This window comes from Spermophilus citellus (assembly GCF_964194105.1).
Source record: "Spermophilus citellus genome assembly, chromosome: 9".
In the NCBI taxonomy this organism is placed as follows: domain Eukaryota; kingdom Metazoa; phylum Chordata; class Mammalia; order Rodentia; family Sciuridae; genus Spermophilus; species Spermophilus citellus.
In genome coordinates, this window is record NC_138191.1 from 29,294,201 (window position 1) to 29,318,341 (window position 24,141).

The 24,141-nt window shown below is 38.9% G+C and overlaps 1 protein-coding gene across 3 annotated transcripts in view; it reads right to left on the bottom strand.

The window, feature by feature from the left end:
- NOTCH2 (notch receptor 2) overlaps positions 1-22,548 on the bottom strand; it is a 163,858-nt gene extending 141,310 nt beyond the window's left edge. For all 3 annotated transcript variants that reach the window (XM_081308318.1, XM_081308317.1, XM_081308316.1), the window contains exon 1: positions 22,187-22,548. In XM_081308318.1, coding sequence (XP_081164444.1) covers positions 22,187-22,259 — 73 coding nt within the window. In that variant the 5' untranslated portion in view covers positions 22,260-22,548. The remainder of the gene's footprint in view (positions 1-22,186) is intronic.
- Positions 22,549-24,141: the final 1,593 nt, after the last annotated feature.

A 24,141-nucleotide genomic window follows, 5' to 3' on the forward strand; every position in this document is an offset into this window, starting at 1 on the left:
ATATAGCAAAAAAAAACTGAGGCTGAGACCATCCCTAGGTAAGCCAGGCTATGAGCAAAACAGCTCTGAACTCAGCAGGAACAAAATGAGGAACTAGGGATAGAGAAATGTTAACTCACTGATAAGATAACCCCCCCACACACACAAACATACACTCAAAACAGCTAAGTTCATATCCCAGCCCTGGCCCTCTAGCAGAACAATGTTTAAGTTTACATATGAAATACACATACACCCAGGGACATTTATTAATATCATCACATTCATTCCATCAAGTCCACCAGAAATCCTAGGAGAAATGTCACATCTTTATCTGTAGATTCTGAGGCTCTGTGGCAGAATTTTCAGCTACCAAGAGCAAGCTGAGGTTCAACTTCCCTTTTCAGATTTTGTCAACATTCCTGAAGGTTCCATGGCATATTTCCCATCATGTAAGAGATAAGGTTCAATTCCTAGGCATTATGGGAGTGCTCCTTTTAAGTAAGCAGCATGATATAAGTGGTGAAGTCATAGCCCACGGCTAACAAGACAGTCACTATTTTTGTGTTCTTAGTCAATTGGCTCAGTGGTAGAGCGCTCACCTAGCATGTTCAAGGCCCTGGATTCGATCCTCAGCACCACATAAAAATAAATAAACAAAATAAAGGTATTTAAAAAAAAAAAGTCAATTACTTTTCCAAGCCCTAAATTTTCTAATCTGTTAAAAAAAAAAAAAAAAGTTGGATGACCTATGGTCTGGTAGCCAACAAAGCAATAGCTTAAAAACATTTTTATAGTGATCTACATTAAGATGTAAATGTACATCAAAACTCAATATTCATATACAACGTGTACACACCGAAGAACAAAAACTTCAAGAAATAGTACTTATCCTTACTCTGTTCTATGTCTTATTACATTTTTTCCCAAAATGCTATTTGATTTCGTAACCCATGAACTGACATGATCTGCAGTTTAAAAACACTGGCCAGGAGCTTGGTAGTTAAGAATATGGCCTTACAGTTAGACTAGCACCACCACTAACTAACTATGTAATCTTGGGTAAATCACCAACCTTTTCAAAGTTTATCATCTTTTAAACTGAAATTAAAACGCTGGAGTTTTCCTAAGGATTAAATGAGCTAATGCATATGAAGCATTAGCCACACTGTCTGACACAGAATAGGCACTCAAGGTCAAGTTTTGGTGATGACTAATAACATCAACATCATTATTAGTAAATGCAAGGATTCTAAAAGGAAGTAAAACGAGTAGAAGGAGGCAAGCAAAAAGAACAGGCTCACCTGTATGCACCAATACAGAAGGACTGCTACCAGGTTAATCTTGCCCTATGCTCAAGGAAGTCCCACAATTGAAGGGGTTCTTGGATGCTTTCTTCACAATATTCCCTACCAACTAAAAATATGTGGTGGGGACTCACATACTTGTTGTTAAATGAATGAATATATCTGAAAGCTCAACTCAATTACTGGAAGCACTGAAAAGAGATACCAACCAACTACTCTAAAACAGTCAGCACCCTGCCTGACTCCTAAAAGGAATGTAAAATCTATTTGTTAAATGACATTTTCCCCCCTCTGGGCTCACACTGTCCACCACCAGGACTTCTGGGATGCAGGTTCAGAGTGCTTCCTCAAACTCTTCATCAATTCTCAAAAACCAAACAAGGTCCCACAGCTAATCTACACACAGTGCTCTTGGCACCAAAGTTACAATTGCATTGCTCTGCCAAAACTCACTCTTTATATACAAATGATGAGAAAATGATGAGATTTCATTAAGCAACAATTTTGTGCCTGATAAGATCCTTCATAAAGAAAGCAACCAAATATTGAAACTCAAAAGTCAAGGTTTATAATATTCTGATAAATCAAAGAACACATCTGTATCATTCGATTGTGTCTACTCCTGCAGAAAGTCATAGAAAACTCAAGTAATTTCTATGAAATCCTAATTTTTCAAAGGCACCTTACTCAGAAGTCCTGAAGTAGTATCAGCCTCATGTCAGCAACAACAGCTTTAGAGAAAATACAATGATTCTTATCAAGAGGCAGAAAGATGTATCTTCCTTTCATTCTGGAAAGAAATTCTCATATACTGTCCAAGGCAAAGGGTGCCTTTTAAAAACCAGAAGATTCCATATTTCTGTCAATGAAATAATTATCCAGTTATACATGGAGAAACAGACAGAGGACCTGGCTTTGCTCTCCTAACATACTCTGGTACCTGTAGAGCAACCTTTCATGACTCTCCTGGGGTCTCTGTCCAGTATCTACAAATGAACACATGGCCCTGTTTCTATAAAAACATATTAAGTAATTTGCAAACTATCACATATTCTCAACATTCAGATTTATCCCTGTGAACAGATTCATTTCCTCCCATTCCCAGTGGCTCAAATGGTTATATTAAAAAGTGCCAATAAGTGATTTAATTGCAGTTGTGACAAAAGCGTAAAGTAGAAAAGATTCTAAATATTTTCATACATATAAAGCAACATGACACTATTTAAGTAAAGGCTCCCAATGACAAAGAAGTTAGTTTTTTAAAAAATGACCCACAGTATCCTGGCCCTTCCTGGTTTGGGCAAAAATTTGAGCCTGCTAGAACATGGTTTTTAAGAAGAAAATTAATTTTAAAAAATTAAATGAATTCTTTCAAAACCTCACAGAAAAAGAGAAGTTTGGGAACAAGGGAGTGAGGAAGGACTATGTTTTCATCAGGTCTGACTTATGTTTATGGGTACACTGTCTTTTCATGTGGTCCCAAAGAAATATTTGAGCCATTATTGTTGTTGATAATGACGATCAGATGCTGATGGGATGATTGCACATCAACAGTTCTCAGACTCTGGTCTTGTGTAATTGGGTGTGTCAATCTATGTCACTCCACAAATGGTTATTAAACTAGTTACAACTTCCCTAAATCTTTTCACTAGACCTGAGCAACATTCTGGATAGCTTTTCTCTACCAACTGAAAATAGGTACTACTATAAAAAAATATGTTGAAGAAACAGTCCAAGGTCTACTCTTCCTCCCTACACACACACACACACACACACACTCTCTCTCTCTCTCTCTCTCTCTCTCTCTCTCTCTCTCTCTCTCTGTCTCTCTCTCTCTCTCATCATAAAAGTTTAATTTATGATTCAGATATTCAAATTTTCAGATTTGAAATTTAAAACTTTACCCAAATCATAAATATTCCTTTACAGTGGGGAATGTAAAAGTCCAATAACTTCAACCTGACTTGAATGAAAAATACAACTAATCATCAAACTTTGATGAAAATTTAAATGCATTGTGGATAGCCTTCATGCCTCAGGAGCAGCCCCTTCTTGAGAGGATGGGGAATAGGGAATTTCACCTCTCACAATATACCAGTGCCAAATTCTTCCTAGTGAGATGCATGGTCCTGATGTAGCTATATAACAGAGGTCTTTATAGAGGAAACTCTCAGCTGACTTCAGGGTGAGGTGAAATGTCCAGCTGGATCACCGTGGGAGTCAAAATGTTCCATGTGGCATCTTAATGATATTGAGGAGTCAAATCTTGAACTAGTTTCTTGTGGTCAGCTGTCAAATACTGGTAAAATATGTTGTTGTGGTAAGGCAAGCACAGTTCCATATGCTAAGGGATGTAAACAAGGCAGGAGCTCTCTTATGTGCCATTAACCTTAGAATTTATTGGCCGACCTGAAGTATAATATGAGAGGTTGCTAATTTTTCTTTCTTTCCCCATGAACACTTAGCAGTTAAAATTTTAGCTAGTCTGCATTTTCTTTCCTGAAATGTATCAGTTACAGTTCCCACAGAGCCTAGATACATACTTCCTTGTGGGTTTATGTGTAAAATTACCATAACAACATATTTTCTATTTCCTCATTTTGATTAAAAGAAGAAATGCTGCAGTGTGCTTACATAAGCCACAGTGCAATACCGACACACCCCTCTGCATACGCAATGTGTACTCTGTTTAAATTTAAAGTTACACTGATTAAGGAGAGAAATGCCAAGAGCTGTGACATAAAATTACATTAAAGATGTACGCTCTTGAGAAACTTAGGAAACTTTAAGGAACAGCAAAGTCACTCAAGGCCACGCAGGAAGAGACAAGGCTTGAAACGGTTACAAATGGCTGAGTAACAATACTCAGAAACAGACATCACAGAATACAAAATGCCTCTAAGTGAACATGACATCCTGGACCAAATAGAAAAGCATATGTACGTTGGGCTGTGCTGAACTGAGTTTGCCATGTTCCCCTACCTATTTCACCTCGGTTCAACATCCTAGTTAGATAATGGGGACAAGTGGTTAACATCCCAGGCACAGAATAGTTTTAAGAAAACCTGACTTGGGTTGGGAGTTATAGCAACTTGCCTAATGTGCACAAGGTCCTGGGTTCCATATCCAGTACCAAAGAAAGAAATGAAGGAAGACAACAGAAAAAAAAAAAAAAAAAGGAAAGAATGGCTAACTGACCCATCTGGGAAAAGAATCCTTAAATTCTAGTTCACTATTGTCATGTTCTGACACAGTTAATCAGAAAAGAATTATTCCATGTCATGGGAAACAGAACACAGATTTAGGGGTATTATGGAAGGGCAAGGTGGTAGGATATCATAAAACAAAACTACCCTACATATCAGAACTTGGGTTCTAACCCTGATACTAACCACGTGATCTGGAAGAACTCCCTTAAGCTTATTTGAGACTTGCTATTCTCATCTATAAAACTAATAATATAATTAGTCTTCTATCCTTAACAGAGTTCATTTGGGGCTCAAATAAGATCAGTCTATAAAAGTTATTATAAACTGGAAGGCATTGTTTAATATAAAATATTGTTTTATAACAGTAAAATTCCTAGTCCAAAATCCTGTGAAACAGAAAACCCTCACCATCTAGCCTAAAATAATAAATGATTATATAGTTCAAGTTAGGTCACATACACTTATCTGTGATTATAAGACCCATTCCTCTAGCCCATATGGATGGCAAGTATACATATGTTAGACTAGTGAAAATAACTTCAACAACTCTTTTAGAACAATTTCCCCACTGTTCTCCTAGTGCCTCAACCAATGTCAGAAATGTACAAGCAAAAGCAATAATCTCCTCCACCTCCCCTGGCCTTCTCTGGCACAAAAATCCAACATAGGCCACTTCACATGCCTGATTAGATAAGCTTTCCCAATGCTGAAAACCAACTGCTTCTAACATTTCAAACCTGATTTCCATGAAGACTGGGGGGGGGGGGGGTGAAAGATGGAAACAAATAATCCAACCAACTAGGTTCCTCCTTATTAAAAGAGTCCTGCAGTCCTTAGGATTAGAAATCCTAAATAATGTTTTTCTGTGAATCAACTGCTTCTGAGGTGAGAGGTGAAGGAGGCTGCAAACTATGAACAGACAAAGGAGTTAGAACGGCTTTTAATTCATACTGGGTTAATCTACAAACTTGAAATTACTAGACAATAGTGCTTTTAGTCTGTTCTTTAGGTAATCCATAATCTTGCCTTGGCAATGAAGCAGAGCTTAAAGGGAGTCATTAAAAGAAATGGAAATAAAGAGGTCCAGAGACAAGTATTCCCAGACTCTTTCTTCCAAAGGGGGAATTACCATGAAACTAATGAAGTTTAAAGTTCAGGGCCCCACACTTGGGTACCTATTTTGTGCCCAGAACTATGCAAGCACAATTAAATATGCTGTTTCCAGTCTTTACAAACAATCCTGCAAGTTAGATATTAACATTATTCCCATTATATAAATGAGGAAATTGAGACTTAGAGAAGTTTAATGGTTTATCCAATATTCTTGGCTAGTAAGAATCAAAGCCAAGTCTATCTGATTCCAAACTCATCATCTATGTTAAAGTCAAAATCAAAACCTAATGAGGGAGGGTATATAAAGTTGTTCTGAAAGATATTTTAAAATGTTCAATAAACACTGATAGTCATTTATCTTTTTTATCCTTAGTACCTCTGGGAAGTCTCTGTTTCATCATTCAACTGGTGATAAACAACCAAAATCTAAGGAGAAAGTTAGGAATATTTGAAAGGACCCACATGTTTGAGCATGCAGAAAAAGACTACATTTTGAAAGAGCAGGGGCACTCTGGGATTTTCCATTGGTGTCAAGCATACTTCTCTTATATAATAGTACAGATGACCACCAGTTTTCAGTAATGAAGAACACAGTAATAAAAAATTAAAAAAAAAAAAAGTTCAGGGCTGGGGCTGTAGCTCAGTGGCAGAGTACTTGCCTGGCAAGTGTGCAGCACTGGGTTCGATCCTTAGCACCACATATAAACAAATAAAATAAAGGCATGCTATTCATCTACAACTACAAAAAAAAAATTCACAGAAAAGAAGAAAAAGTAAAGCTGTCCTCATTCTTGTTCTGTAACGAATATGTGCAGAAACACTACACACAGTTAATTCCAAAATTCTTGATCAGGATATGTTAGCACTAGGTAGTTTTAGTAGTTGATTAAGCCCATTGTTCAGATGTGGAGATATTCCAATCATTTATGTGGTCTCTCACATCCTTTTAGAATGGTACAGTTAAGACTATAGCTGCACCGTCCAGAGAAAGCTATTTGTAATTAAAAAGGCTGGCATAAAATATTTCCAAGCACAAATATGACTCTGGACTACTATTTTCAATCTTTCTGAAATTACTTTAAAGAAAAAAAAGCTATATATTCATCCCTGGTCTTAATCTACTAAAGAATTCTTTGGCGCGGGGTGGATCAAGAAGTAACAGAAAAAGAATTTCTAAAAAAGTTACCTGTATTACAACATAAATCCATTCTAAATCCATTCTTCCTAGTTATAAAAAGATTTAGAAGGAACTATAATTCCTTAAGATGGGAGCTTGCAGTTTAAATAATTCCCATATTATGTAAGTGCTCATTCAAAGTTATTATTCAGAAAAGTAAACTAAAAGTCAATTTAGAACACAAGATATCATTAAACCAAAACAGCATTATCTGTGGAACTAGAGGATTCTACAAGATAGACAATGGCATTATTTACTATGGTTAAGTATGTTAGCTTTGTAGTTAGTTAGGCAAGGGGAGTTTCACTAAACTACCCTGTTCCACTAACTAGGAGGGTGACTTGTATGATCATTCCTTAATGTTTCTGTAAGTAGGAATCATAATACCAACTATAAGGACTAAAAGAAACAGGTAAAATTCTGTCCTCCCAATCATCTGTCACATAACAAACCCTCAGTATATGGAACCTACTGATACTTGTAGAAGCTCCATGAATACAGAGTTTTGTCTGTTTGGTTCACTCTAATACAAGGATTAGCTTTCACGCAAACACTCTCAGTTCCTCCAAAGTGACATTCACATTTATCTACATCACATCCAAATTCAGGTATCCTTAGTGTATAACTCTTTTTTTTTTTTTACCATAAGCAGCTTAAGCTGCTTTTTCAGAAAGATTTAAATTATAGGGAAATATTTTAAGTGTTTCAAGGGTATTTGAGATAACTTGTGCACCACTTACTTTTCTGTAAACTGTGCTTACACATAATTATAAATATCTCAGACTATAAAGAAAACCTTTCACAGTACTCCCACAATGGAAAAACAAAATCTTAGAAATAATTATAGAGGGAGAAAAAGGGAGTGGCAGGTAGAAGACAGTTTACAAAATTCAGCAAAATGAAATTTGGAATTTTGTCTTAAAACAAAACAAAACAAAAACCCCGACAACCATTTGTTCAAGGCTGCCAAAACTTGAGATAAGCAAACTGTCATGGGAAACAAATGTTAAAATATGAAGCCCTTTTCTGAGAAAGTAACTACACCAGTCCTGGCTAATCCAATTCTGAATCACTAGTGACATCAGACCTGCTGGGTTGTCATAACACTACAACAAAGTCCAAAGGGAGAGGTGGGGGCTCACAAGCAAATGTTTTCTCTGCTATCATTGACATTTTCAATATGGCCACACCTTTGTCCTCTCCCACCCCTCCTACTCCTTCACTGATGTTTTCCAGGCCTCAAAAACCAGAGGGTCAACATACTAATATATCATCTGAGTAGTGAGCACAGAAGAAAAACCATATGACCAGAAATCAAGAGCATGGGTTCTCACCCCAACCCTGACCTGGCTCCAATCTCTTTGGCCATTCACTCCACTTCTGTGGACTTTTGTTTCCTTATTTTTAAAAGAGCAATATATTAGGATGGGTGATTCTCAGCCTAAGATCCCAAATCTCCAGAAGCCTCTGAGGTTATAATGAGAGATGAGGTATTTGTAGTGTTTCAAATGTCTAACAGAGATCATTCAATGGCTGCTTTTAAGCTAATGGAAACATCAAGTTTGTAGCCTTAGAGTAGTATTCCTCATGGTGGCACTGAATGGCATGTGATAAACTTTGCCATGTCATAGGAAATTTGAGAATGAAAGTATTGGACCTAATAGTGTTCTTTAAGTTTAACCTCAGAAATATCACTAAATGTGACATCTAGACACAATTTATGGTTAATAAGAAATAGGGGAATGATTTAACATCTATCAATGCAATTTGCACAAAAGAAAAAATTCTTAAAATGGGAAGTATACCCCATTAAGGGAACTTTATAAGGTCACAGGAAACCAGTGAACAATCTGCATGCTGCAAAGATGACATTCTATCTATTATAAAAGAACACCACTAACAGCCAAGCACAGTGGTAGACGCCTATAATCCCAGCTACTGGGGGAGTGGATGCAAGAAGTTCACAAGTTCAAGACCCTCATCCTTAGCAACTTAGCAAGACCTTGTATCAAAATAAAAAAGAGCTGGAGATATAGATACAGATATAGATGTGTATACACACACACACACACACACACACACACACACACACACATCCCAGTGGTAGAGTGCCCTTAGGTTCAATCCCAGTACTGGAAAAAAAAAAAAAACACCATTAACAACAATAAGTACATACTACGTGCCAGACCCTGCAGACCCTATCCTATGGATCTAATACCTATTAACTTATTTAATCCTCAGAGCAAACACAACACTCATATACTACTATTGTCCTCTTTTTATGAATAACAAAACCAAGGCACAGGGTGCTTAAGAAACTTGCCCAGTGATACAGCACTACTAAGTGTAGAGCCAGACTTGTAAGTATCCCCACCTTTCTATCCCCAAAAGCTGACAACTCCTTCTCAAAGAGAAGTTTTCCTAAACACAAAAAGTAGTGTCCCCAAGCAGAGCCCACAGGAGTCTAGGCCAGTGCTCTGGACAGCGGTCCTCCAAAGTGCTGCTTCATTGCTGTGGTCCATTTTGGCCTAAAGACTCATTCTTAATGTCAAGTCCCCTCCTTCTCCCTCTGAATTCTGTTTGCTTGTCTTGGGACTAGAAATCACCTGAGAAGGCAGTCAACTAACATACATTCATTTCTCTCTTATTCAGAAGATACAAAAGATTCCTAACAGGTTGGCTCTTCAAAGAAGGTAGTTTGGTGAATTAAGTTTTAGTTATTCAAATCATTAAAGTATGCAACTGCAAGGTAGGAGAGTAAGTAACAGTTATGAGGACAGAACCAGCTCTAAATCTCAACTAAGCCACTTACTACCTGCATTAGCCTGAGCATGTGACAAACCTGTTTCCACACTTCCCTACCTCTTTCTCATAGGGTTATTAAGAAGTGAAATTATGACTAACTACAGAGGCCTAGGAGCTGAACAGGGGTTTGAATCTGAGCTGCTTCCCTCACTGTGACTCACTCCAACATCCTAACTATAAACCAAGCTCCAAATTCCTTATCAGTACTATAGATGAATACTATCTACCCCAAAGGATAACCATGTGAATGATATGAGGCACACACATAAAGCCCCTAGCAGAATGATAGATGCAGTAAAACTTCAATGTTTTTTTAAAAAAGGAAAAAAGTTGCCATATTTTTAAAAATTCAAGTCACAAGTTTAAGTCCCAGCTCCGTCACTTACTCTCTAGGTGTAAATCTAGGAGTAAACAAGACCCCTACCCCTCTGAGGTTCAGTTTCCACCAAAGTTTTAAAGGAATTAAAGGAGGCACTATGTGAGTGCCTTCTGTAAACTATAAATTGCTATATAAATTTTGGGGGCTACTTTATAAAATATCTTTTATGCTAACTGTATTTACTGGTCCTTCCAAGTATTTAGAATCTTCATCTGTAATATGGAAGAACACTGAGGCAGATAGATATTAAGTCATAGCAGGAAGACAGATGATCCCAAAAGTAGGGTGAAGATAACCACAGAGCCAAAATACATTCAGACCATGACAGAACAGAAACTGTCAAGAGAAAAATGAAAACAAATACTTATCAACCTACATTTTTAATCAGCAGCTTCACCTGCTGGTTAAGCCTTTCAGTGCACAATTGAGCATAATGATTCTCTAACTTCCTCCCAGAAACAGTATTAGACTTCAGGGTGAGAAAGAACTTCACTATTGAATCTCTTTCTCCATTCACAGATTAATTATATGGAAGGATCACAGAAAGAAGGACCAATGGACACAAACTAGTCTAACCGGCTAAGTCTAACTGGCATTCTCTTAACTACTTAATTTAATAAAAACAAATAAATGCAGTCCTTGAGAAAAGTTTCCTTCTTTGGTTGGTCAGAAATGTCCTCATTCCCCAGGTCTCCTCACACTAAATATGGGAATAGCTGGCAAATGACCAGCCCAGTAAATTCCAGTGATACTTAAGACAGCATTCATATTGCCTGAAATTACTCTGAACCAAACACTTGATCTGCAGGGCTTCTACATACAGCAGTTTTCAGCTGGATCACTGAATGTCAAAAGCAGTGGGGTGCACTAAGAACACACAAGCTTGGAAAAACACAATCTACTCTTCTTTATTGCAACATTCTTTAGCAACAACATTGATCTCCTACCCACTGTGCACACAGCACTGCACCAGGACAGTGGGAGGCTGGAGGGAGAAACAGGTGGTGTCCCTGGGGTGCCAAAACAACAGGCTGCTTCAGTCAGTTCTGTCCCACAACTAATCAATTTGGGGAGGGTAAGGGGGAATCTTAGTCATCTGTTGACTGACCAAACTGACTGGCTAGACCACCGTACAGGCTTATCAATCAGGTCAAAGTGTCAGAATTAGCAGTGTGTGGTAGACATTGTACAGTCATGCTTTTCAGGGGTGTTATAAACCTCAGAGCTCATGGATGTCTGGGAAGACAGGACATTAGATTACCCCCAACCCACGGAAATCACAAACTTGGCTCCAGAATATGCTGCTTCCCTACAACATCTTTTTTATTTGGAACTGAAATAAATATGTATTTCTTAGGCATATATAATCAATAGCATATTGGGTTTGGGGGTATTTTTTGGTACTGGGGATTAAACCCAGGGGCATTCAACCACTGAGCCATAGTCCCAGCCATATATAGAGAGAGCCTCACTAAATTGCTGAGGCTGGCTTTGAACTCATAATCATCCTGCCTCAGCCCCGAAAGGTGCTGGGATTACAGGCATGCACCACCATGCCCAGCAGTATATTGTTTTATGATACAGTCAGATTAGAATTTTAAAATAGCTACAGAAAGTTCCAGTTAACAAATACATAAAAAAAATTATCATGTCCACTAGAAATCAAAGAATAAAAAAGATCAGCCTCTCAAATGAATAACTTTTGTATCGAAGTTGATAGCAATTTAATATTATGTAATATTATGTACTGTTAACTGCTGTCATATATATTGTGACATATTTAAGATAAAGGACTAATACTTTTAATATTTAAGGAGTTTTTTCAAATCAGAAAAATTGAACATGGCCAGGCACACTGGAGCACACCTGTAATCCCAGCACCTCAGGAGGCTGAGGCAGGAGGATCCTGAGTTCAAAGCCAGCCTCAGCAACTTCAACTGAGTCCTAAGCAACTCAGTAAGATCCTGTCTCTAAATAAAATACAAAAAAAAGAAAAAGGGTTGGGGATATTGCTCAGTGGTTGAGTGCCCCTTAGTTCAATCCCCGGTACCAAAAAAAAAAAAAAAAAAAAAAAGTAAAAGAAAAATGAACACTTCAATGGGTAAAGGACACAATTTGCCAAATAAATACACAAAAAACAAAAGGCAATACAAATGGCCACAAATCACCTTAAAAAAAATAGGCAGCATTACTGTAATCTGAGAGGCAAACTAAAATGCGGTAGTAGCATTTACCTCTTATCAAATGGTGAAATTTTAAAAATAGAATCTAGTATTGACAATGGCTGGGAACATTTACAGTTTCATATTCTGCCAATAAAAGTATAATTTGATCAAACTAAATAAAAAGGAATGTGGCACTGTGTATTAAAAGCCACAAAAAGGTTTAGATTCTTAGAGAAAATAATTTCACTTCTGGGTGTCTATATTAGGAAATAAATGTTTCCACTAAGATTTATGAACAAAAAATTATTCACCATAGCATTATTTACAATTAGAAATACTGGAAACTAAGAATGAATTTCATTTTAAATGAAGTATACTAGACTTAAGAAAACAGTAAGCAGCCTTTGGAATCATACTTTTTTTTTTTTAAAGAGATAGTGAGAGAGAGAGAGGGAGAGAGAATTTTAATATTTATTTTTTTAGTTCTCGGCGGACACAACATCTTTGTATGTGGTGCTGAGGATCAAACCCGGGCCGCATGCATGCCAGGCGAGCGCGCTACCGCTTGAGCCACATCCCCAACCCTGGAATCATACTCTCAAATAATATTTACATATTTGAAAAATGTTTATATTATTTTAAGTGGTACAGAAGCAGAGGATAAAAGAATCTACATTAAAATTCCAATTATAATAACAGACACCAAAAATAAAAACTATTAGGAATGCATTGAAATGTTAACCATGATATTGGGTTAGAAGTGATAGGAAATCCTGTTTCTCAAAAACCCTTATTCCTTATTTTTAAACTTCACTCTCTTGGGTAAATTTAGTAATCTGTCTTTTGGAAATCTAGCTTACTGGAAAAAAAACTTAAAAAGGGAACTTTCTGTATGAAGAAGATCAATTTATATATATATATATATATATATATATATATATACACACACACACACACACACACACACATATGAAAATCTATTTATATTTATATTTATATTTATAAATAGATTTTCATATGTATATATGAAAATCTAAAAACAGAAGAATGGAAATAAATCAAATATGCAACCAAAGGAGGGTAAACACAATAAATTCATCATTAGTGTATCTAATCATTAGCATTAAATTTATTAAAAATGCTTTCAAATAATAAAATATTTGTAGTTACCAAAAAAAGCAGAACAGAAAATTGCCTTATGTATTAAAAATGTATTATCAATCAATGAATTTTTCAAATTTAAGCATAGGGAATAAAAGACCAAATATGTATACTAAAATACTAACAGTGGTGTGACTATAGATTTTTTTTAATACTTTTCTAGATTTTCCAGACATCCTCAACTACTTCTAAATGTATCTACTTCCATATCTCTCCCCCAACAAACACACACACACAAAAAAAATAAAAATCTTGTACAGGTGCCAGAGAAAATCAAAGTATAAATATGAGTTAATTATGTATAAATACAAGGGCTAATTTTGTTGCTATGTAAACCTACCTGAAATTGTTACAATTACTGCTTTAGTTTTAACTATTTTCTTTGAATCTCTTAGAAAATATGTGTCACCGGGAGTCAAACTGTCACTTACTTGAAATAATAGCAATGACATGCATGTCTCAGGATATGTTCTTTTTCCTAAAAATCCTCATAAAAATTAGGAAGTGCTTTAAATAATATAATAAAGTAAATATGCTTAATGCTTCCAATTAAAGAAGATCTAGCAAATTAAAAGTCTTATTCACAGCAAAGAAAAACATATAAAAACTAATTAATAATCAAAATATACATGTCCTTTTCCAGGCATGATGACACATGCTTGTAATCCCAGCTACTCAGGAGGGTAAGGCAGGAGGATTACAAGTCTGAGGCCAGCCTCAGCAACTTAGCAAGACCCTGTCTCAAAAAATAAAAAGGGAACAGAATGTAGTTCAGTGGTAAAGGGCCCCTGGTTTCAATCCCCAATTTAAAAAAGAAATAAACACACATACACATACACACATCTCCTCAAAACTTCAACGAGTTGTGACACTTTTTGCACAAATGCATATGAAAACCAAGAATTAAGCAAAAGTATCTGTTCAACTTATTATACTTACCATTTTGAGAAGGTAAACAACTAGCACTATCTACCTTTGAGGCTATTCATATAAGAAATGCAACAGAATAGATTATTTAGAAGGCAGTATTCAATTATTCTTATTTAATGTTGGATAAGTATGCCAACATAGAAATCTTTCCCTGCTATGTACCAGGTAAAATAGACTACTGAAAATGTTTCAGACTTAAAAGCCTTCCATAAGGTGGGGGGGGGGGATGAGATAAAAAGAGATGAACAAAAAAAACAAATCACACAATTTAAAAATGCACCTGCCTCCAAACAAGGCAGTATACTTTAGAATATAACCACAACTCCTGATTCAAAACCTTATTCAGCAAGTAAAATAGTATTTTGAGGGGAGGCTATTTGTTAAATGGAAACACATTATTAAGGAGACAACATCTGACTCCAATCAAAATATTATCATCATGTTTTCCTGACCTCACAAAACACACACACACACACACACACACACACACACACACACACACTTAATATGAATAAACATGTGTATTGGTGGGAGAGTAACTCTTAACCCAGAAACAGGTTCTGCAACACCACAGACCCAACCTGTCTTTCTGCGAGGATGAGTCCATCTTGGCATGATGTTTGGCTGATACATTCAAAGAACCCAAAGTTACTGCACAGCTGCCAATAACCTGCAGAAAGAACTGACTTGAAGACAAGGAACTGACTTGAAGACCAGAAACTGCCCCAGGCAGGCCTCTGGGGAAAGGTGCCCCCATCCAATGGGAAGAGAGACTCAGGCCCCACACTGCCTGGCCAGAATAGCAAAGGCAGCACAGCTGAGTCAAGGTCACTGGCCTGCAGTTCAAGAGGGGCAAGGGACAGCAAAATGATCCCCCAAGAGCTTGTTCAATCACATCTACTAATACACACGTTTGAGAAGCTGGTAGAACAGGGTTTTGCCAAGACAAGTACAAAAGGGTGAGGGAGATCTTGGTGTGATTCATCAATGCCACCTGCAGCGGCAGCTCTGGGTGTGCCCACACTGCACCTCAGTCATTGCCTGACTATGATGAGAAATTTCTTCAGGATCTTCCACAAGGACTTAGGCTTTAGACCAGAGACCCTGCGCCTAATAGAAGATAAAGTAGGCCCAAATCTACATCATGTTGGCTTAGGAACTAATTTCCTTAACAAGACTCCTAAAGCACAAGAAGTAAAATCAAGAATCAATAAAGAGTAGAATGAACTGGACATTACTATCCTATGAGCATATATGGTTATATGGCCTATGTAATTCTACATCATGACAACCAGAAGAATAAGAAATTATACTCCATATATGTATGTCAGAATTCATTCTATTAGCTTGTATAACTAACAAGTACAATTTAAAAAAAAAAAAAAAGAACTGGATCTTTCAAAGAAGATATTTAACTTTAACCTGTCCTAGATCAGGCCTGGCATCCAGGACTGAGGACATAGCTCGCTCACTCTCTCTCACAACAAATCCATTAACAGACATAATAGACACCACAACATGTGCTAAATTTATATGTATACCCATGCCAACAAAAGGGTCCTTATCTTTTCCCCAAGTTAAATTTTTATACTTTTAAATTACAATAGGGAAACAGAAAAATGGAAGAAAGTATGCAATAGCATAGAAGTCCAGAAGGTGAGCTGGGACTGCTAATGGTATCAGGATTTGGCTTTACTTCCCCAGGTTCTACAGCTCTTAGTTACCCAAACTATAGGAAGGTGTAGATAAGTGAATAACTGGTTATATTTAATATTTCTATGCCCAACCATCTTGTCTCCAATGATGATGTCAGCTCTTGGAGGAAGGATCATAACTCTTACTTGGTCAATGATTCCCACACATCTAAAGACTAGAATACCCTGAACTCTGCACCACGTGATGCCAAGGGAACACATACAAATTAATGTGGCAACACACTAAAATCCCCCCTCACATACCACTAACTCAGCAGAGTTGCAAAAATGAAAAATCTTAAAACTAATAGTTAAGGATCCTATCAGAGAATACAAAGCAATGTACATATTTACATAACAAACTAATACAATAATTGCTTTACTCACCATGACTCAATTAACCCTCTTTCTTACGTTATTTCTTGTTTTCACTCTTATTTTTAAGGCCACGATGTGTTTTCTATCACATAACTAATATTCCCCCTCAAAAAGGAGAGAAGAAAGAAAAAAAGACAGCAAGCAAGCCTTCCACCACTACCAAGGAACACTGCATGGTTTATCCCATCCAGAGCCTGTGAGGACATCCTTTCAAATCAGAAACCACTTCCTTCTTCCCATCAAGGACATTGGCATCAAACGTCTTTATAAGAGAGAAAATTTTGGGCCCCTTGCAGACTGTTCAGTTCTGCTCACGCCCCGAGAGTCCCCCTTTATTCTTACAGCTGAATATGAGATCTAAGAATTATAGCTGGTCAAAGATTGACTAAACTGCCTCAGGAGACAGGGAGCAGACTTTCACCAGAGGTGGTCAAACAGAGAGAAGGTATGCTACCACTTGTCCAGGATGTTATGAGAGAATCTCATCAAGCATGGAGTTGATAGAAGGACTAGATGAATTGTGAAGCTCCTGTCAACACATAAGCTTACAAATATGAAAATTACAGTCACTGCTAAGTAACAAAAAGGGATGGCACAAAAGTCTAGGTAGGGTCAAATTTCAACTGATGCTGTCTTCAAAAGAGGAAGCAAGAGGGACAAGCCATTGACTCACCATCTGTCTCAAGTGTGCCCCAAAGTGGCAAAGCGGGAGCCACAGGTGCTCAACCATCACCTGCTGCTCAGGTGACTCTGCATGTTGGGTGTGTGCCAGACAAGTTCTCCTCTTCTGTAGGACAGAGAAGGGATATGTGTAGTAGAGTCCCTGCCCTCAAGGAACAAAATCTTGTTCCAGAGAAAACTCACTTATCATGTGGTTCTCACAAATATCTATTTATCATGTCTCACCTTTAGAGGTCCTCCCTCCAGTGGTGTTCAGGAAATATGCACATATCCTCCTAGTCCAGTAGAAGTTTGTAATAACCAACTTAAGATGAAAAAAAATCAAAATGTCATTAAAACATTAGCTGTAATGTGTAAAAAATACTATTTTAGAAAATGACTGGCCCTCAAGATGACAAAATTACAATATGGCATGACAATTCTGAACAAAATAATAGAAAACTGCTGACCTATAGTAGTAATACAGGAAGCAGTAGAGAGACAGAGAGAGGCAGGGGGCGGATGCCAGTGCCTTTGAAGTTAAGATTCCAAAGTCAAAGTGACCTTTATAAATACCAGAAGTGATCAGAAAAAAAGAGAGAAAGAAAACACCCTCACACACCACTCAAAATGGCAAGTTTAAATAAAACACATGGGGAAGGGGGAAATTTGGCTCTTCCCTAAGTATAAAGTAAGCAGTGACTCTTGCAAATGCTACTTAAAATTTGTCCTGGAGTACCACGGTAGTCCAAAATAAGAAAATGACTAAAAATAATTGTTCAACTGAACAAATATTTACTTACTGAGTGCCTATTAGTTGCCAAGGCACCATGCCAGGTAGAGGAATAGGGATATGAGTATTAGAAAAAACACATAAAAGACACAATTCTTTTCCTCCAGCACACATTAAAATAAGTACTTGAAGCCAAGCACATGCTGTAATCCCAGAGGCTTGGGAGGCTGAGACAGGAGGATCACGAGTTCAAAGCCAGTCTCAGCAAAAGTGAGGCACTAAGCAACTGAGTGAGACTCTGTCTCTAAATAAAATACAAAATAGAGCTGGGGATGTGACTCAGTGGTTAAGTGCCCCTGAGTTCAATCCCCAGTACCCCCCCACCAAAAAAATCACTTGAAGATGTATTAGGTATTTTTGTGTATGTAAACCCATTTGTACACAAAACACATGCAGTATGGAGAGTCGGAAAGACCCAGGACCTGTGGACTAGAAGAAAGGAATTCTATTCTACACTCTATAATGGCTCTGTGACCACAGACAAAGTATATGAGAAAATGAAGGAGCAAAACAGTACCTTTCCTACAAAGTTAGGAATAGACCAATTAGCAATAGACCAATGGAAAATTCTTCTTCTGGCTCCTAGTTCCGTGAGCCTTCCAAAATGCTACACATAGAGCAGAAAACCTTTTGGTTTCAAATCATTTGCAGAGAAAGGGTAGAAGACAAAAGAAGAATCAGGAAAGGATGGAAGGAAAATGAATGGGCCAAGTTGAGACATCCACTACAGATATCCAGAAAGGAAATGAAACACTTAAATATGAACCATCAACACAACATAAAGATAACGAAATAAAATCTCATTCAAACCATGTTGGAATTTTTTACTCTAAAACCATTTTGGACAAAAAGATAAAGGCTCCAAAAATTAAATATGTAAATGATCCTCAAGGAAAAAGAGACAACAAAGAAGGAGGAAGAAGAATTTATAATATCATTCAAATATAAGAAAACTTCTACAAAAACAATGGAGATACTTTGCACCCAGATGAACAAGAAGTAATTACATTATATTCTATAGCTCTTATGTTAGCAATTTCTGAATTCGGGAGTCAGAAGGGTTAAACACTAGATTGGCTGGCTAAGATTAGGTTCATTGTAGGAATTATTAAATTTATAAAGATCCCATACACCATCTGAAGGCAGAAAAAGTGGAGTTGATCAATGAGTTTCAACCAGGTTCCTGTGTCAAACTCATTTTATAAACCTTAAAAAACATGGAGATTATTAAACATACTGTATGGGAATTCCTGAGCATTGAGTCCAAGAATCACTCCAGCTGATTCTGATGCTGCCAGGACACAAAGCTTTGTTCAAGCACAATGGAAGGGTCAGGGAGGAGGATCACTAGGAATGGCATCAGAGAGTGGGAACTAGATCAATGCAAATTTTGTGGGCAAAATAGAATTTCTGTGGGTGTGATATTTTTAAAATGTATTGTAAGACTGCTCTGAAGCATCCAAGCATATCCCACTGAATTTAGACATTCTTTAAACATCCTGAAGTCAGCAACTACAATCCAGGTGAACCAAAAGTTGTTCCTTTATGCCAAGAGAAGCCTACCAAAAAAGGGCAGTAGAGTGGGAAGGGAGTGGAGATTTGTCAACACATATCAACTTTTTAAAAAATCAAAACATAAGGAAAAGAAGAGACACTACAAATAACCACTCTCTCCCCAATAGATTCATACCTCAAAAAAGAGGATAAATAATATAGAAAGACAAAGAGAAATAGTTTTAGGGTAAATTTCACCTCTACATGAAAAAAAACAATTGCTCTTTGTAATGTTGGGATTTTTTAAATGTTTGTTTTAGTTGTAGGTGGACATAATAACTTTTATTTTATTTTTATGTGGTGCTGAGGATTGAACCCAGTGCCTCATTCATGCTAGGCAAGTGCTCTGCCACTAAGCCACAACCCCAGCCCCTGAAATGTTTTTAAAAGCAATAGAATTCAGCTGAGAAATTATCTAGCAAGCAGCAAAACCAGGGAGTCACTTCCCAATGCAAAACAAAATAAAACAAGGAACAAAGGGTGGTCCTAGATTTGTGTTTAGACAATCAGACAGATGGGCTGACAGCTCCTTGCTTTAGGAATTTGGTGATGTTTAAATTAACAACTGGCCATAAGCCAAACACAGGAACACTCAAAAGTTTGGAAGGGTGTGTTATAATTAATTGGTACCTTGACAAAACACAATCATAATAGGATTCAAGAAGCCTTCACTGCTAGACTGTGAGATTTAAGATTTGTACTAAGAAACAAGGTTTTTAATCTCTTCTATTATAGTAGTTTAGCACCTAAAGAACACCTGTCTAAAAACCAAAATGACTAAATCCTACCCTTTGAGCCAACTTGAGTAATACTTTCAAGTTGACCCTCTATAAACTAAGTAGTTATAGCAGTACCTCACCAGATCAGAAGCATAAAAGGGGATATAGTTCTGTGCACTAGGGTCCTAGAATGAAAGAAGCCCTATGTGGCAGAGTAATTCTCTTTCTGACATCAGTCTTATCACTTAATACTTGTTTGTAATAACCTTACAGTTGTATTGATTATTTCCTACAACCTCTAAAGATTATGTCTTTAGTCCCATTTCATAGGTGGAGAGACTATAGATCATGAAGACTACATTATTTACTAAACAAAATAAGTTAATGGGAGGCCAAGGACTGGAACCCTCAGAATATTCCATTGATTATATGCCTCTTTATCCTAAATCTACACTTTTACTAAACCTTCCACTCAAAGAAAAAGGAAAGGTAAAAATAACATTACATCATTTTTATTACATATATCAGAAACAACAGTTTTGCTTCATCATCACATAGCCTCCAGATCCACTTCTGAAATTCTTAGGGACCTAATAGTGTATGAAATTTGAACTTTCCAAGAAGTATCTGTTTGGTGCTGAACAACCCAGTACTGTTTTCAGGTGATAAATAACCTTGTTCTCTTTTGAACATCTGTGATTGGCATGTTGGCAGCCTGTTAACAATGAACAAAGACCATATTTTTCTGAAGTTCATCTTCTCCTTTTCTTTGAAAAGAGACATAGTTCAAGCACTAGTTTTTTGGTAAAAGTAAAATCTTCCTTCAGATTAGGCTCAGGAAAAGAAGGGGCCCTTTCAATTCAACAAACATGCACAAGACACCACCACCCCACTAGAAGCACAGAGTTCTGAAAGAATAAACTCAGCTCCTGTCCTGAAAGGACTTTCTGAACACCTATTAAGAGCCATGAGTTTAAAATACATCCTTTTAATTAATCCTATTAGCTGGATAATTTCATTCCTGTTCTATTGGTGAGTTAATATAGCAGTTTTGAATCCAGAATTACAAAGCAGAGCCCCTCAAATCCAAGCTCTTTCCACTAAAAAAAAAAAAAAAAAAAAAAAATCTAAAGAAATTCAGAATTTAAACAGTGGGTGGGATGGGTAAAATACGATTCTTTCCTTGCTCCTACCCTGTTAGACTGTTGGGAATATCCAACCATAAAGAGGCTTTTTCTACCGAATCACTTTGAATCAACGTATCCACTTTTCCTCGCTCGCCCCGCCCCACCCCACCCCCAACCGTGCCAAAAGAGCAGCAAAAGCCGCTGCCAGGTTGGAGGAGTTGATGATCGTCACACCACATTCCTGGACACAGTCTGAAACAGCAGCAGAACTCCGCTCCTCGGAAAGAATAACAGCAGTTGAAATTTTTAAATCATGTGGCTCAGCATGCAGCCACACCAGTTTCTCCGCTGCTCCTGCCTCCACCTTTCAAAGACAGAGCTACACGCCCGACTCATCAACACACCCAACTCATCCAGACCGCCAATCCCGTCAGAGTGTCAAAACTCGGGCGCGCCACAAAACCCTGTCCTCATCCCAACCAAACCCACACACCCCAGACTGCGTGCTTCCCTTTGGCAAAACGAAGTCCGGCAGTGAAGGGACAAGCCCTGGGGCTTGAAGGCCCTGGCCCGCTCGCGGCTCGCCAGAATCTGGCATTCCTTCGCTCTGCCCATCCGCGGCCCGAGGCCGGCGGTGGTTCGCCCGGAGCAGTCAGCTCTAGACTCTCCCCTGACCCCCAGGAAACGCGGAACCAAAAGAGCAAAACTGTCCAACTCCAGTGCTCGGAAGAGGCAGTTTGTGAGCCTCGGTGCGCGGCCTCGCTCAGGCAGAGGAGGCGTGTGTGCGGCCAGTGGCAAAGCCGAGAGGGAGGCTGTGGGGAGCGCGGGGGAGGGGCCCGCCATGAGCAGGGACCCACGATGTCCAAACTTTCGGGAACCAAGTGGCCTCTCTCCGCGCCGGCCGCAGGGCCCTGCCTTCTCTGAAAGGACGGGGGTGAAGGGGAGGTCGCTTCAGGTGGCCGGCATGCCCGCCGAGTTGAACCCAACGCTACGCGGCCAGAGCGCGGGGGACAGCGCCCCCCAGCCAGATACTCACCACGCGCCGGGGCCGCGCGGCACAGCCACAGCGCCAGCAGCGCCCACAGAAGAGCGGGGCGCAGGGCGGGCATCTTCTCGATCGCCGCCTCCTCCTCCGCCGCCGCCGCCTGGGCAGATCCACATGGGGAGGGGGTCCCAACCCAGGAGCCCCACTACTTCTCCCCTCCTCCAGCTGCTGCGGCGGCCCACCGCCCGGCACAACGTTCCGAAGCTCAGGCTTGAAAGCCTTGACTGCCTGCACCGCGAGTCCGCCGCTCCCTAGCCGCCGCCTCAGCCGCCGCCCGAAGTTTGGCTGAAACTTTCTCGTGTGTGCAGCGAAGCAGCCTCGTGTGTCCTTCCGCCTCGGCCGCCTCCTCCCACCGCAAAGCCCCGCCCCCTGTCGCCGCAGCCTCAGCCCCGCCGCCTTGGGCACCCAGGGGTTTCCCGCAGGAAGAAGCGCCGGCACGAGCTCCGCGCGGAGGGATCTACTACGAGAACTCAGACACCCCCACTCCTCAACCATCCTTCCCCAACCGCGCCGGGTCCCGACGCGCCTTTACACGGTCAGCGCTGAAGCGCCTGCCTGGGAGGTGCCTCTGCTGAAGGGGGTGGGTGAAGGACTCTGAACTTCAAACACTAGGGTTTGCCAGAATCATGAACTTGTAGGGAGAGACATACCTAACGTTTCCCCTCACACACACGCACACACATCCACCCTCTCCCCTGCCAGCTAGAGGAGTGGGACCAATGCTGTCAAAGAAGGAAATGGGGGCTAAGGCGCCAAAGTCCATTTAAAAGGAACAGGATCATCCCCTGGGCTGTTTCTTTAGTTCAGGTTAGATATTTCTTAAACAGCTTGCTTTGCGTAGGAGTGTGCCTGAGACAGAGTAATGATATCTAAGATGCATTAGTAATGATACCTAAGACTCTGCTACTGTGGGCTAGGGGATTCAGAGAAGATTTTCATAAAGTATCTGGGGTGAGAGCAAGATATTAAAAGGTCAGTAAAATGTGTATGAGTAGACCAGCTGAGGATATTGTAAGAGCCAAAAATTGGGAACAACCTAAATGCCCATTCACAGGGTGCCAGATGAATAATGTATAATATATTTACAAATTGAAATGCAATTGAAAAGATTATCTTCATATATGAAGATAGGGATAAACCTTGAAAACTAAATGATAGTGAAAAAAACATTGCAGAGGGAAACATAAAATGTGCCATTTATGAATATCTAATTTTTTCAAAACAATTCTATATGTTATTTGTGGATGCATATGTATACAGTAAAAGAAAATAACCAGAATAGTGAATATTTCCTGGCAGGACAATGGGAGATGTGATCTGGCCTGGGTACATGAGGGTTTGTAAGAACTGAAATTAACAACAGACAACAAATTGTGTGGGCCTGTCATTTCAAGGAAGAACCCACATAAAAGAAAAAGTAAAGGAAAGGAATAATAAATAACTTCTAGCACTTTTAGTAGTTAAGGGAGACAAAGAGGAATATGGGGTTGGGATCAGATCATACAGACTTTGAATGACAACTGGAAAGTGGAAACAAGAGTGTTATCTCTCAGATCATAGAAAACCATTGAAGGTTTTTGAGCAGAGGTAAGACTTGGAAAGGAAGGTTGCTGTGATTATTGATTGTCAAGAGCAAGAGTACAGAATTGATTGTCAAGAGCAAGAGGTGAACTGGAGCTCCAGGACCAGTCAGGAGTTTGTGAAACAGTCCAAGCATAGGGAAGTGAAGCCCTGAACTAATGAGATACATGGCAGAGTGGAAAGGAATTGATGGTTCTGAAAGAATCTTGAAAAAAAAAATGGCGGGGTGTGATGGGACAAGACTTTTGTAGTTAATTGGATGTGGGAGTTTATAATTCTATGGGATGGGAAAGTCTCCCCATAGAACCTCTCCCTGACTCCTACAGAACAAAGTCAGACTTCTAAAAATGGTACATACAATTGCT